The 11,022-nt window shown below is 48.9% G+C and overlaps 2 protein-coding genes across 4 annotated transcripts; one reads left to right on the plus strand and one right to left on the minus strand.

Moving 5' to 3' along the window:
* Window positions 1–336: 336 nt before the first annotated feature.
* Window positions 337–2,884, plus strand: CCDC107 (coiled-coil domain containing 107). Of its 2 annotated transcripts, none has more exons than XM_015535013.2 (6): window positions 337–511; window positions 601–752; window positions 2,091–2,154; window positions 2,246–2,336; window positions 2,433–2,545; window positions 2,627–2,884. In XM_015535013.2, the coding sequence occupies exons 1-6, from the start codon at window positions 406–408 to the stop codon at window positions 2,854–2,856; spliced, it is 756 nt and encodes a 251-aa protein (XP_015390499.1). In that variant the 5' UTR covers window positions 337–405; the 3' UTR covers window positions 2,857–2,884. The 2 variants fall into 2 exon arrangements, with proteins under 2 accessions (XP_015390499.1, XP_007076568.2); XM_007076506.3 differs by having other exon boundaries at window positions 2,094–2,154.
* A 259-nt stretch (window positions 2,885–3,143) lies between these two features.
* Window positions 3,144–6,763, minus strand: ARHGEF39 (Rho guanine nucleotide exchange factor 39). Of its 2 annotated transcripts, none has more exons than XM_042964865.1 (9): window positions 6,546–6,763; window positions 6,248–6,342; window positions 5,866–5,986; window positions 5,494–5,612; window positions 4,820–4,890; window positions 4,444–4,572; window positions 4,034–4,263; window positions 3,692–3,780; window positions 3,144–3,521 (listed from the first exon to the last, which is right to left on the minus strand). In XM_042964865.1, exons 1-9 carry the CDS (start codon window positions 6,681–6,683, stop codon window positions 3,509–3,511), a joined length of 1,005 nt encoding a protein of 334 aa, XP_042820799.1. In that variant the 5' UTR covers window positions 6,684–6,763; the 3' UTR covers window positions 3,144–3,508. The 2 variants fall into 2 exon arrangements, with proteins under 2 accessions (XP_042820799.1, XP_007076567.1); XM_007076505.3 differs by having other exon boundaries at window positions 3,144–3,524.
* Window positions 6,764–11,022: the final 4,259 nt, after the last annotated feature.

An 11,022-nucleotide genomic window follows, 5' to 3' on the forward strand; every position in this document is an offset into this window, starting at 1 on the left:
ATGTCCCCCGTTTGTAGCCTAGGAAACAGGCCTTCAGCACGAACTGTGCAATGGTGTACAGGCTCTACTCTTTTATAGGTCCAAGACGGTATTCATCAAATGGTTAGGGTGAATAGATTGGTAGCATAAGAAATAAAAACGACTTTCCAGCATAATCTTACAAGACTGTAGACTTCTAGAATCTTTCTGATTAAAAGGATTCCTAACTAGATAAGAAATGAATTAATTTAGGAAAGCAGGGCAAAAGTCCTATGCTAATAAGTCTGCCCCGCCCACACGCTGAGTGGGCGTGGCCTCCCAGTGCAGCCGCGAGCAGGACCCACACACACCGCTCCGTGTACGCATGCGCGCTGGTGCTCCCGGACAACGCTGGCGCCGCCCGGGGCCGTCATTCTGTGGTCTGCAATGGCGGACTCGGTTCCATGTGTGGGTGTGCTGGGGTTGCTACTTGTGTCTGCACTGCCCGGGGTCCTCGGAGACCGCTCCAGCCCCGACCTCCGGGCACACCCAGGTATCAGCGAGGGCTACTGGAGGGAGGCTAGGACTGCCCACGGGTCCCAGGCCCCAGCCCTACTGACCCGCCTCTGCCCTCCTCCGCAGGAGACCCCTTCCAGGTCGGCCCTGAGGCCGCGGAACCCCGGCGACGGCCGCCGCCCAAGGACCAGCGCGAGCGGGCCCGGGCCGGGGCTCTGCCTCTGGGGGCGCTGTACACCGCAGCTGTCGTGGCTTTTGTGCTGTACAAGTGTTTGCAGGTGCGGGACGACCAGGGGTGGGGATACCCCGGGCCTGAATTTCCCATGAGGGCGCTATGGTACCATGAACAAGACACATCCTTCCGTCTGTAAACGAATATAGTAGAGTTCCTTGGCTTCCCAACATTATGGGGTTATTTTAAGCACCCATCGAGGTAGCGGATGTGAAGGGCATTTGGTAAATTGTAAATAAATAACGACCACCACATTTAATCCTCCCGACAATATAATGAAGAGATTAAGTCACTTGCTCAAACTTACCGAGCAAGTAGTAACTAGTAGGGCTGGGATTTGAACCCAACAGCTAAATATCCATACTACAAAAGTGGCTCCTGGTAGGATTCGTCTTGACACAAGGTGTGGATTGCTGTAGCCAGTGTTCAAGGTACCAAGCAGTTTCATGTTCACCTTAGAAAGGAGGCCCTGAAATGTGAACTGACAGAACATTTTGGTGTATTGAAATAGTTGAAATGGAAAGTAGTACCTCCCAGGGCTCTGTCTTCAACCCCGGCCCTATTACTTATTTGCATTGGGAAATAGGGGGCTGAACCAATTTGGAGAGGATACGAAATTAAAAAGGATAGCTAATCATGATTCCAAATAGAATCATGGACAGGCTAGGATGAGGGACCGGATTCACTGATGACATTTAACGAGAAATGATAATCTATTCTATTTTTGGACCCACGTACTGTCTGGACGAAACTTAAGTTAGAAGTTCATTAGTTGAATAATAAAGTTCAGTTGTGTGATGTAACAACTTCCCACTTCCCAAATCAATGCTAGCAACAAGGTATTGCACCATATCTTCTGCTCACAACACGCCTGGAGAATTTTATTCTCTTCAAGGTGCTACTTAAGAGTATTATGTGCTCAGTAGAGCAACCAGAGAAAACCATGTCAAATGAGCACCAACTGAATAAAGTTGGCATTATTAACCCAGAGAAGACAATGGGGAAGGGCAGTGGGCAAGGAAGATGGTCTTCCAATTCCTGAGTGGCTATGATGTTGAAAAGACAGGATTTTGGAAGGCACTATGGAAAGAAGAGACATGAAGGACAATTTTTGGTTTTGTATATAAACTAACAACCAGAGCTTTATCAAATTGGAGACAGCTGCTCATTCCCGGAGGTGTTTCTTTAGACTCAGTGACTGTGGAGGGGGGGCATACTGACCTGCTTCAGGTCACAGGTGAGGAGCTTGATTAGATGTGATTGTGATTCTCTGAAGTAAAGACCCCATAGCTTTCTCTACAAATTATCCACGTCTTGCTGGCTTTGGAGACTGAGGTGATGGAGAACCTTGTTGCTGCAGTATAGCCCTCTCCTTCTTCTACAGCAGGGGAAAGATGAGAATGCTGTTCTCCAAGAGGAGGCAGGCAAGAAAGAATCACTGCAGTCAGGTGGGTTTTGCACAAGTCTGTGTTTGGTGGGGGATCAGGGGACAGCAGAAGGTATAAATAACCATTGCTCTCCTTTCTCCCTTACCCCCAGAGCAACAGTTGGCCCAGTTGACACAACAGCTGGCCCAGACAGAGCAACACCTGAACAATCTGATGGCCCAGCTGGACCCCCTTTTTGAGCGGTAAGAAGAGCAATGAGCCTGTGGCCAGAGGAACTTGTGATAGGTGGCAGAGGTGGGGACACGTACTGGGTAGCCTCTGAGTGGATATTTCTGCAGTGTGACTACCCTGGCTGGAGCCCAGCAGGAGCTTCTGAACATGAAGCTTCAGACCATCCACCAGCTGCTACAAGAGAGCAAGCCAAACAAGGGTGTGGAGGTTCCAGAACCAGGTAAAAGGTTGGGAGGTGAGAGTCTGGTGGAGGTAGCAACCGTTTCTGAGACAGGAATATTCCTGATCTTTCCCCTCACAGAGGCCAGCATACCCTTTCCTGAGGACTTATGTATAGAGGAGGAGGAGGAGGAGGAGGAGGCTGGTGACAGTCTGGCCTGGGAGGAGCCCTTGAACTGGAGCACAGAGACAAGGAACCTAGCTCCTCCCTGGGAAGTGGAGCAGGGGCTAAGGAGAAGATGCAGCAAGGCTGTGGGAAGGGCCGCGGCCCCAGTCCCCGCCTGGGAGGAGGAACGACAGCTGAAGGTTTAGTAAAACAAAGTCTGTTCTTGTGACTGGATATTCCTGTGTGCTTTTTCCATTCCAGCTGGCCATACACACACCCATACTAGGTGCCCAAGAACAACTGGGCCTTCTTGAAAAGCTTCCCTTATTAGGACAAAACGAGGCCACCTTCCAGTGTGAGAGCTGATAGATAGAGGGAGCTCTAGTTCTTTTCCTTGTATTCCTGAGGCCACCACCATCATGCCAGCCTTCCTGGCACAAAAAACCCTCTTTCTCAAATCCCAGAGCTGAGATAGAGAGGCCTTTCCAAAAAGGAAAACAAAAACAAACCACTTTACTAAAATCCAATGGGAAAATAAATTATAGAAATGCATACAACATAAAAACATCCACGTTTACAAAGCTGTAGTCTTGATGAACGACCGGCTATAAACACAGCACCGGGCTTATCAGTCCCAAAGCCCCTCATCTGTATCGGAGGGGGTGGTTCAGCAGAGGTTCAGTTGGGTCGGACTTTGTTTCCTTATTCTTAGAAGCTGGTTGTTCCCAAACAAACACAAAATGACCCTTCTCAAACCATGAAGCGTTCTGTGTTTTGGTTAGTACTGAAGATTTCTTTGTACTCCTGACTCTGATCTATCCCTCAAGTATCCTGGGTTCTGGAATTTGTAAGATTCCTCTAGCTCTTCTGGCTGCTGTGGAGAGAAGATGGTCAGTTCAGGCACTGGCATGAGCACTCTATTAAGACAAAATCCCTCATGGCATTGGGGGTGGGGGCGGCCCAGCAGATGAAGGACTTGAGATAGGATTAGAACTGCTCATTTCTAGCTCGTGGGTCTTCCTGAGGGAAGACACAACTTACCTGATGGCCAAAGTCAGACTGTGGTGCCAGCGCAACAGCTCTTCCTGGTCTGTGGACATAAGCAGTAGCTTCTCACAGGGAAAGGACAGCTGGGGAGAAATCACCTCTTAGTGCACAGTTCAGAAAGGTCCAGGCTAAAGGTGAAGGCCTTGCTGTTTCCATGGACGTAATTTCAGGCTGAGATGAGAACTAACTATGAACCCCAAACTCCTGTTATCTCAATATAGGTGGCTTAGTTCCTCTGAAGGGGGCCCAGGCCCAGGAGATAAATTAGGTACACAGGTGTTTGAGGTCTATTTTGAGCCTCTCCTACCTGACCTGGGGCTCCCGGCTATAACTTACACTGAGCAGTCCACCACAAGGGCCTCCTGAGTGGCCAAAGACCCTGTGGAGTTGACACTGGGCCATGGGGTAGAGGGCACGGCAGGCAAAGGTGCCACTCTGCAGCAGATGCAGTGGGGGTCGAGGTTTGGCCATGAGGAGCACATCAGAGAAGAGGAAGAACATTCGGGGCCGAGGCTCCCCACGGGGAGGCACTACCAGTAGCCAGCCCTGACGTAGGAACCAGCGACCTGAGGGGTGGGAGAGCTGTTACTCTGGTGCTGCTCCAGGACCACGATCCATGGGAACAGAGGGAAGGGGAGGCTGAGGAAATAGGGTGTATGTGCTGGCAATACAGAAAAAGGAGGGTCAGAAAAGGGCAGTTCGAGGATTGAGGAGTGGGGGAAGAAGGGGAGTAGTGTGCAGACTACCTGAGGTAAGCCCCTTTGCCTGGCGGCCACTGAGCAAAGCCTGAACACGCCGGAGGTGCTGGTCATTCTTCTGTCTCTGACCAATGCTGTGGACTCTCTGAGCAGTCTCACTGATCAGCCGGGCAGCCCCTGCAATAACATCCCCAGCCCTACTCCCAGTACAGCTTTGACTGTGGGTGACTGATGGTGGTGAAAGGCTATTCTGGAGGGGACTAGGGTTAGGGTCTAACCGCTTGAAGAGCAGGCAGGGCAACAGGGACATTGTATACATGTCAGTGGAAGATAGGGGCATACCAGATATTGTTGGAGGTCAGAACCAGAAAGGGATACAGGAGAGGCAGCCTCCTGCCTGTGTTTCAGAGGAGCAAGAACATACGTGTGAGCTGTTGGTGATCAGGGCTGTTGGGACCTGTGTTTTCAGCCAAAGCCATGACAAGATTTTCATACCTGGAGTTAGACAGGTGGAAGTCCATGAGGGGAAGCAGAGCGGGCAAAATTCCCTCTGCCTGACCTACATATCACCCCCTACACACACTTCAGTTCAAGGCCAGGAAAGATCTACTTCAGATTATTGTGTCCCCCTGCCCCACCCTTTCATCTGGGACTCAGAACTTAGGCTCATACCCCATGGCCATCCCACACCAAAGAGTCAGGAGCAGACTGAGCATAATTTGGGAGTCTACATCCCATGATGAAGTTAACCCAAGGAGGATGCTACAGACAACCTCACTATATGCTCTTAACATCCCCAGGGACAGAAATTCTAAGCTAGACCAACCTCTCATCTCAACAAACTTCCAGATACCTTGTCACTAGCTCTATTACAGGCCCCTCACTTCAATGTAGAGTTCCACATTCCCAGCTAAGGGCCTGAGGCTGCAGACCCCAGGTACTCCAGTGGGTTCACATGTATTCTTGTGAGGTTCTTAGGAGCAGTTTGTCCCAGAAGAGAGAGAGGCAGTGGGAGAGAAGCCATAAGACCCCACAAAGCTGAGAGCGGCAGTCATACAGACTCAGAGAAGTTGGCTGAGTCAAGGTGAATTTACTCACTGCTGGAGCCTCTGCAGAGGCAGAGGGAGCAGGTCCTGAAGATGCAGGCTTCCAAACTCAGGGCGGCCTTCCTGAAGTCGCACAAACCTCCGGAAACGTTTATTTTTCTTTAGTTGTTCCTGGAGTGATGAAGAAAGGGTTGGCAGCAGGGGGAGAAGCCACCCCTTATATTGTACCCGTCTGTGTGCCCAGCCCTCTGTAAGCTGTGTGCTCCTGAGAGAACCCCTACAGGGAACTTAGCACAGACCAGGGCACCCAGAGGGCCCTATAAATGTAGTAACAGTATGAATGAAGTTTGTATCTCCAGAGGAAGAGGCAATGTATGGGGCAAGAGGGGATGAGGGAAAGGACTTGAGATCATCTTCAGGTTACCTGCAGGGTGGTCTGGGACCTCTCTGCATTGGCAGCAAATTGGGTGTAGAGCTCCAGGTGGGGGCAGAAGCCTTCCAGCCCCTGTCCCCAGTGCCCTCCTTCGAGGTAGGGAAGCAGCTCTCTGCGTGGGTGAGGACAGTAAAAGAGCAGTCCAACAACTACGCAAGCACCACCTCATTTAATTCGCATAACCTTGCCCCGGAGGTAGTGGTATTACCCCATTTTGCAGAGGGAAATCGGGGCAGGTTAAGGCACTGGGCCAAGACCACAGGTGAGTTAATTGGCAGACTCCGTATCTGACCTCGGGTCACCCTCCAAGCTTCATGCACTGCCAGAGGCCAGGATTCTCCCTCTTCTCTTTCCCCACGCCCCTTCTACTCACTGGCTGGCGCCGTAAATGAGCTCCCAGGGCCCAAACAGGGCCTGGCGCTCCGCTGGTCGCAGGGTGCCCTTGGCTCTCAGAATCCCCACGAAGTACTGCAGGAGGAGAATACCGGTATATACTCTGTAGGAAGACGAAGCTAACGCCAAGCCGCAGCTAGAAACTGCAGAATGCCTGAGCTCCCTTTATGCAGGACAGACAATCCAAGGCCCACTATACTTGGGGTCACGGACCTCGCGGAGACCCTCCCATACCCTGGGGTCCCCGCCCCAAACGGGAGGGCGTGCGCAGCCCGCACCGTGGCCACCAGCCCCAGCTGTTCCTGGTAGCGCCGTTCGGTCTCCAGCAGCTCCCGGGCAGTGCAGGCGCGTTTCCGCTCCCAACGGGCACGCTGCTCTTGCACCGGGCACCGAGCACTGGCTCCCGGCCTCTCCATGCCTGGCTAGGGGGTCAATGCTTCCGGCCTCAGCCCGCCGGTGATTCAAATTCCAACGGCTCCTGGGGCAGGGCCGAGGAGAAGAATGCGCCCCCTTGCGTCGGGAGGCTCCGCACAGGACAGAGCACCAGCGGGGGCCACCGAACCGCATCCAGTCTCTGCCATTACGGCCTCGCCCTACCGCCAGGGCGGCGCTGTAGGCGCGCGAAGCCCGCTCGGGCAGCGTCGGGTGGGGCAGGTAGGTGGCCCTCCTCTGAGTTATGCGAAGTTGAGGCAGCAGTCTGGACCTTGAGGTAGGACACCGGCAGGGCCTCAGTGTCCCATCAGTAAAATTAGGTAGGGGACAATAGTTATGGTACATATTGCCCTGGGCCTGTGCCAGACACTAGGGCACAGTCGTCCCCAGTGCTTTTCACTACTAGGAAACCTCATGGGTCACAAGGATTGAATATTTTGCCCCCCTCGGACAAAAGTTGATAGGTTTTAAGTTACTAACTTGTTTTCTCCTTTCATACAGATCCAAAACCTGACAACCAGTTAGCTCCTGGTCAGCAAATGTCAATAACCAACGTGGTGGTCGAATTGCTGTAATTCCGGCCAAAGGCTAAAGCTTGTGGTTGATTAGTCGGTGCTACCTAGTCAAAGATAAGATGGACCAGATTTTCCTTACTTAGGTCTTTCAAAAAATTGGCAGTAGCCCTGGAGGGTAAATTGGCAGTGCCGTCTTGTATGTATGAGAAGTCTTAAAATGTTCTTACTCTTATGACCTAGCAATTCCATTTTTAGGAACGCATCCTAAAGAAATAGATATGTGGACAAAAATATGTATACCAGGATGGGTGGTACAGTGTTGTTTGTAACAACAGAAAACTAGAAACTATCTAAATATCCAGTGGTAGAGAATTGGCTAGGAAAATTATGGTACAGCTATTTGAAGGAATAATATGAAAGCATTAAAAATGGTGGGGGCTTTGGGGCACCTGGGTGGCTTAGTCGGTTAAGCATCCAACTCTTGACTTTGGCTCAAGTCGTGATCTCACAGTTCATGGGATGGAGCCCCACATTGGGCTCTATACTGACCCACATTGGGCAGAGCCTTCTTGGGATTCTTCCTCTCTTCTCTCTGCCCACCCACCCCCAAATAAATAAATAAACTTTTTAAAATGATGTAAAAAACCTGTCAATATGGAAAAACATATAGTGTATTGCCACGACCAAACAAAGCATGCTACAAAGCTGCTTGTACAATATGATCCCATTTATGTATAGCATATATGTGACTGACTGGAAGGATAAACAATTGAGGTAATTGTGGTTGTTATCTCTAAGTGATCGGATCAAAGTTAATGCACTCCACAAATATTTTTTTAAGCACCTAATCTGTGCCAGGCACTGAATCACTGAGGTTAAAAGGGTGAATAATTCAAATATAGGGGTCTTTTAAAATTCCCTTGTTTTTCTCCTTTTCCCAAGTTTTCTGCTTGAGCATGCATGCATTACTTTTTAATTAGAGAAAGAAATGCTGTTAAAGACCAAAATGTTAAGAAACCTTCAGACCCCATTCCTACCACTGGGGACTCCTAGGAATTTGGACCCCAAACCAAGAACCAGGGTACTGTCAGGGTTCTGAGGTCCCCTCTAGTTCTCTGACATTCTAAGAATTCCAAAGAGATATGGTGGACTTAAATCAGGGGAAAACAACTTGAAGGGTTGGATGGCGGAAAGAGAAAGTTTGGGTCAGACTGCCTTGGACTCCATTTGCAAGGAAACTGGTGATACCATATAGGAAGAGGACTGTTTACACTGTCTCCAGTGAATGTGGGATAGTCCACACTAAGAGTTCAAGAGTAGAAGGGGACAGATAATCCCATTGTAATTAGTATCACCATGAGTCTCTTCTGCAACCATGGGATGAGCAGAAACGTGGCCCTTAATGTCTGAAGACACAGACCCTAATGACCAAACACTTTGGCCTTAAACACCACAGAGAGGTCATGAATCAGGCAGGTGGTGCCCCAGCCAGTTGGTCCTGAGTATGCCATGTCCCAACCTGGACATGCTCAGGAAACAAGACTCTGGGAGCTCAAACCTGTTTTAGGATTTGGCAGACTCCCAGCTGCCAAGACACCATCCAGGGTCAGAGTCTACATTCCCCACCCACACCAGAGACACAGTCACACACAGAAACAAAGAGCTTAAGAAAGATAGCACCATGGGGAATTAAATTCAAAATTTAATTAAATTTAAAAGCTGAGGGGAACCTGGGTGGCTCAGCCAGTTGAGTGTCCTACTTCGGCTCAGGTTATGATCTTGCAATTGGTGAGTTCAAGCCTCACATGGGGCTTGCTGCTGTCAGCCTGTCAGCACAGAGCCCACTTCAGATCTTCTGTCCACCTCTCTCTGCCCCTCCCCCGCTTATGCTCTCTCAAAAATAAATTAACATTTTAAAAAACAAAAAAATAAAACACCAAAACAGAGAGAGACCTGCACATAGATGCAGATCTAGGCTCTGAAATGCTGGCCCAAAGCAACTGAGATGGTAGGGAGATGTGTGTAATTATATAGAGCACTGCAGAGCAGTGTACCAGGGGATCCTGACAGAGACCTAGAAAGGAAAACAATGGAAATCTGAAGAACATTTGGAAAGAGGGAAAATGAAGTAAAGCTGGAATGGATGTGAGAGAAAGATCACACATACAGACTCGAGACTCCAGTTAACATGGTGCTTCTGTCCTCTGTGCTTCCCATGACCTTCTCCACTTCAACTAGATAAGTCATTACCACATTCTATCTTGTTTAGGTCCATCCAATTCAGATACTAACATGTACCTTCCATGTGTCAGTGTCTAACCAAGGTGCTGACATCACAGCTAACCCAGACAATGAGCTGACCTTCCACATTACACACTGGATCAGATTTCTGTAGATGGCTCTCAATTTGGCTCCAGAAATAGCAACCTAGATTGCTAGGCTGACCACCTCCTTGGAGGACAGCAGTTGTTCAGCTGTGCGAGTTTTGGTATACAGTATGACAGTTAGTCTGACAAGGCAGATAATTTGGGGTGCTATAAAAATGCAATGTCATGCTCTTGGAACAGTTGTGGTTTGACAAACACAAGTCATTGACAATGAGCTCCCTGAGGGCAGGGAAGGCGTCTTAGTCAATTTGGTTTTTCTCAAGTCCTGGCAAGGTGATCTGCAGAGAGAAAAATGTTCAATAATGGTTAGTGAATAAAAGACTTAATCAAATACTGGACCCTGCCCTTATGGAACTCAAGGCTATTAGACCAGATAAAATGTAATAAATCACCATAATATAAATTGGATGGTGGGCAAGGTAATTAGCAAGGGCAGGCAAAGAACCGGGGTGGTTCAGAGGCACCAGAAATCTCTTCCTGTGGTATAGAGTGGAGGAGGTGGCCTTTGAGCTGAGTCTTGAACCACAGAAGGTATACAGACGAGAGAGTAAAACTATTTAACAGGGTAGTGGGTGCACAAGTACTGATTCATGTACTAGAAGCTGGTTGGGACATTCAAATGGGGTCCTTGGGCCTCTGCTGTTCCAGGCATTACCTCTTTAGATAAGAGATCATTAGAGTCCCCAGGAAGAAGTGAGGTAGCAGAGCACCCGGAAGCTAGGGGCTAGTTCTCAACAGGGTTAGAAATACTTCAATATATTTCTCTAATCCATACAACCAAACTGGTACATATGTACTGAATGGTAGCCCCAGATACGAACTTCCTGAGATGGCCTGACTCTCTTCTGGTTTGTTGAAGCCATAGAAACCTTATTAGAATGTGAGCTACAGAAAGAAAAAAAAAAAAAAAAGAATGTGACCTACAGAACAGTAGAGGCTGTTCTCTAGTTCAATGCTGTATCCCTAGGGCTTAGAATGGTCCCTGGAGAATTGGAGGAGTCTCAATAAATGTTTCTCAAATGAGTAGGCAGACTGGGAACCCCAAGTTTTGGGGTCCTTTTACTTTTCATCTCCTTGCACCCACTCTTCCCTTCCAATCCATGTTGCACACTAGCCATCAACACAACCTAGTATGAGACTTGGATTCTGTCATTCTCTTGCACAAGATATTTGATGCCTTTCCTTTGCACAAAATACCACTCTCCCCATTGTTTTTAGTAATTGAATTTCTACTTCTTCAAAGCCCTGATCAAATTTTGCCTACTCCTGTACTACTTTCTGAGGCAAAATTGATCTCTCTCCCCTGAATATTGTGATAGTGTTTGCCTTCACTCACTAGATAGTGAGCTCCTTAGGACAGGGACTGTGTTTTATTCATTTCTGTACCTTTAGTCCATAGGCCAGTGCTGGACATAGTAGAT

This window comes from Panthera tigris, chromosome D4 (assembly GCF_018350195.1).
Source record: "Panthera tigris isolate Pti1 chromosome D4, P.tigris_Pti1_mat1.1, whole genome shotgun sequence".
Taxonomy (NCBI): Eukaryota; Metazoa; Chordata; class Mammalia; order Carnivora; family Felidae; genus Panthera; species Panthera tigris.

Bases quoted from the DNA above. Each gene is read 5' to 3' on its own strand.
- CCDC107 (XM_015535013.2), top strand. From the start codon at position 406: ATGGCGGACTCGGTTCCATGTGTGGGTGTGCTGGGGTTGCTACTTGTG. The intron at 753-2,090 runs GTGCGGGACGAC...CTTCTTCTACAG, and splicing joins TGCTGTACAAGTGTTTGCAG to CAGGGGAAAGATGAGAATGC. The intron at 2,546-2,626 runs GTAAAAGGTTGG...TTCCCCTCACAG, and splicing joins TGTGGAGGTTCCAGAACCAG to AGGCCAGCATACCCTTTCCT.
- ARHGEF39 (XM_007076505.3), bottom strand. From the start codon at position 6,683: ATGGAGAGGCCGGGAGCCAGTGCTCGGTGCCCGGTGCAAGAGCAGCGT. The intron at 5,987-6,247 runs GTGAGTAGAAGG...TCACCCACGCAG, and splicing joins CTCATTTACGGCGCCAGCCA to AGAGCTGCTTCCCTACCTCG. The intron at 4,573-4,819 runs GTATGTTCTTGC...ATGTTATTGCAG, and splicing joins TGATCACCAACAGCTCACAC to GGGCTGCCCGGCTGATCAGT.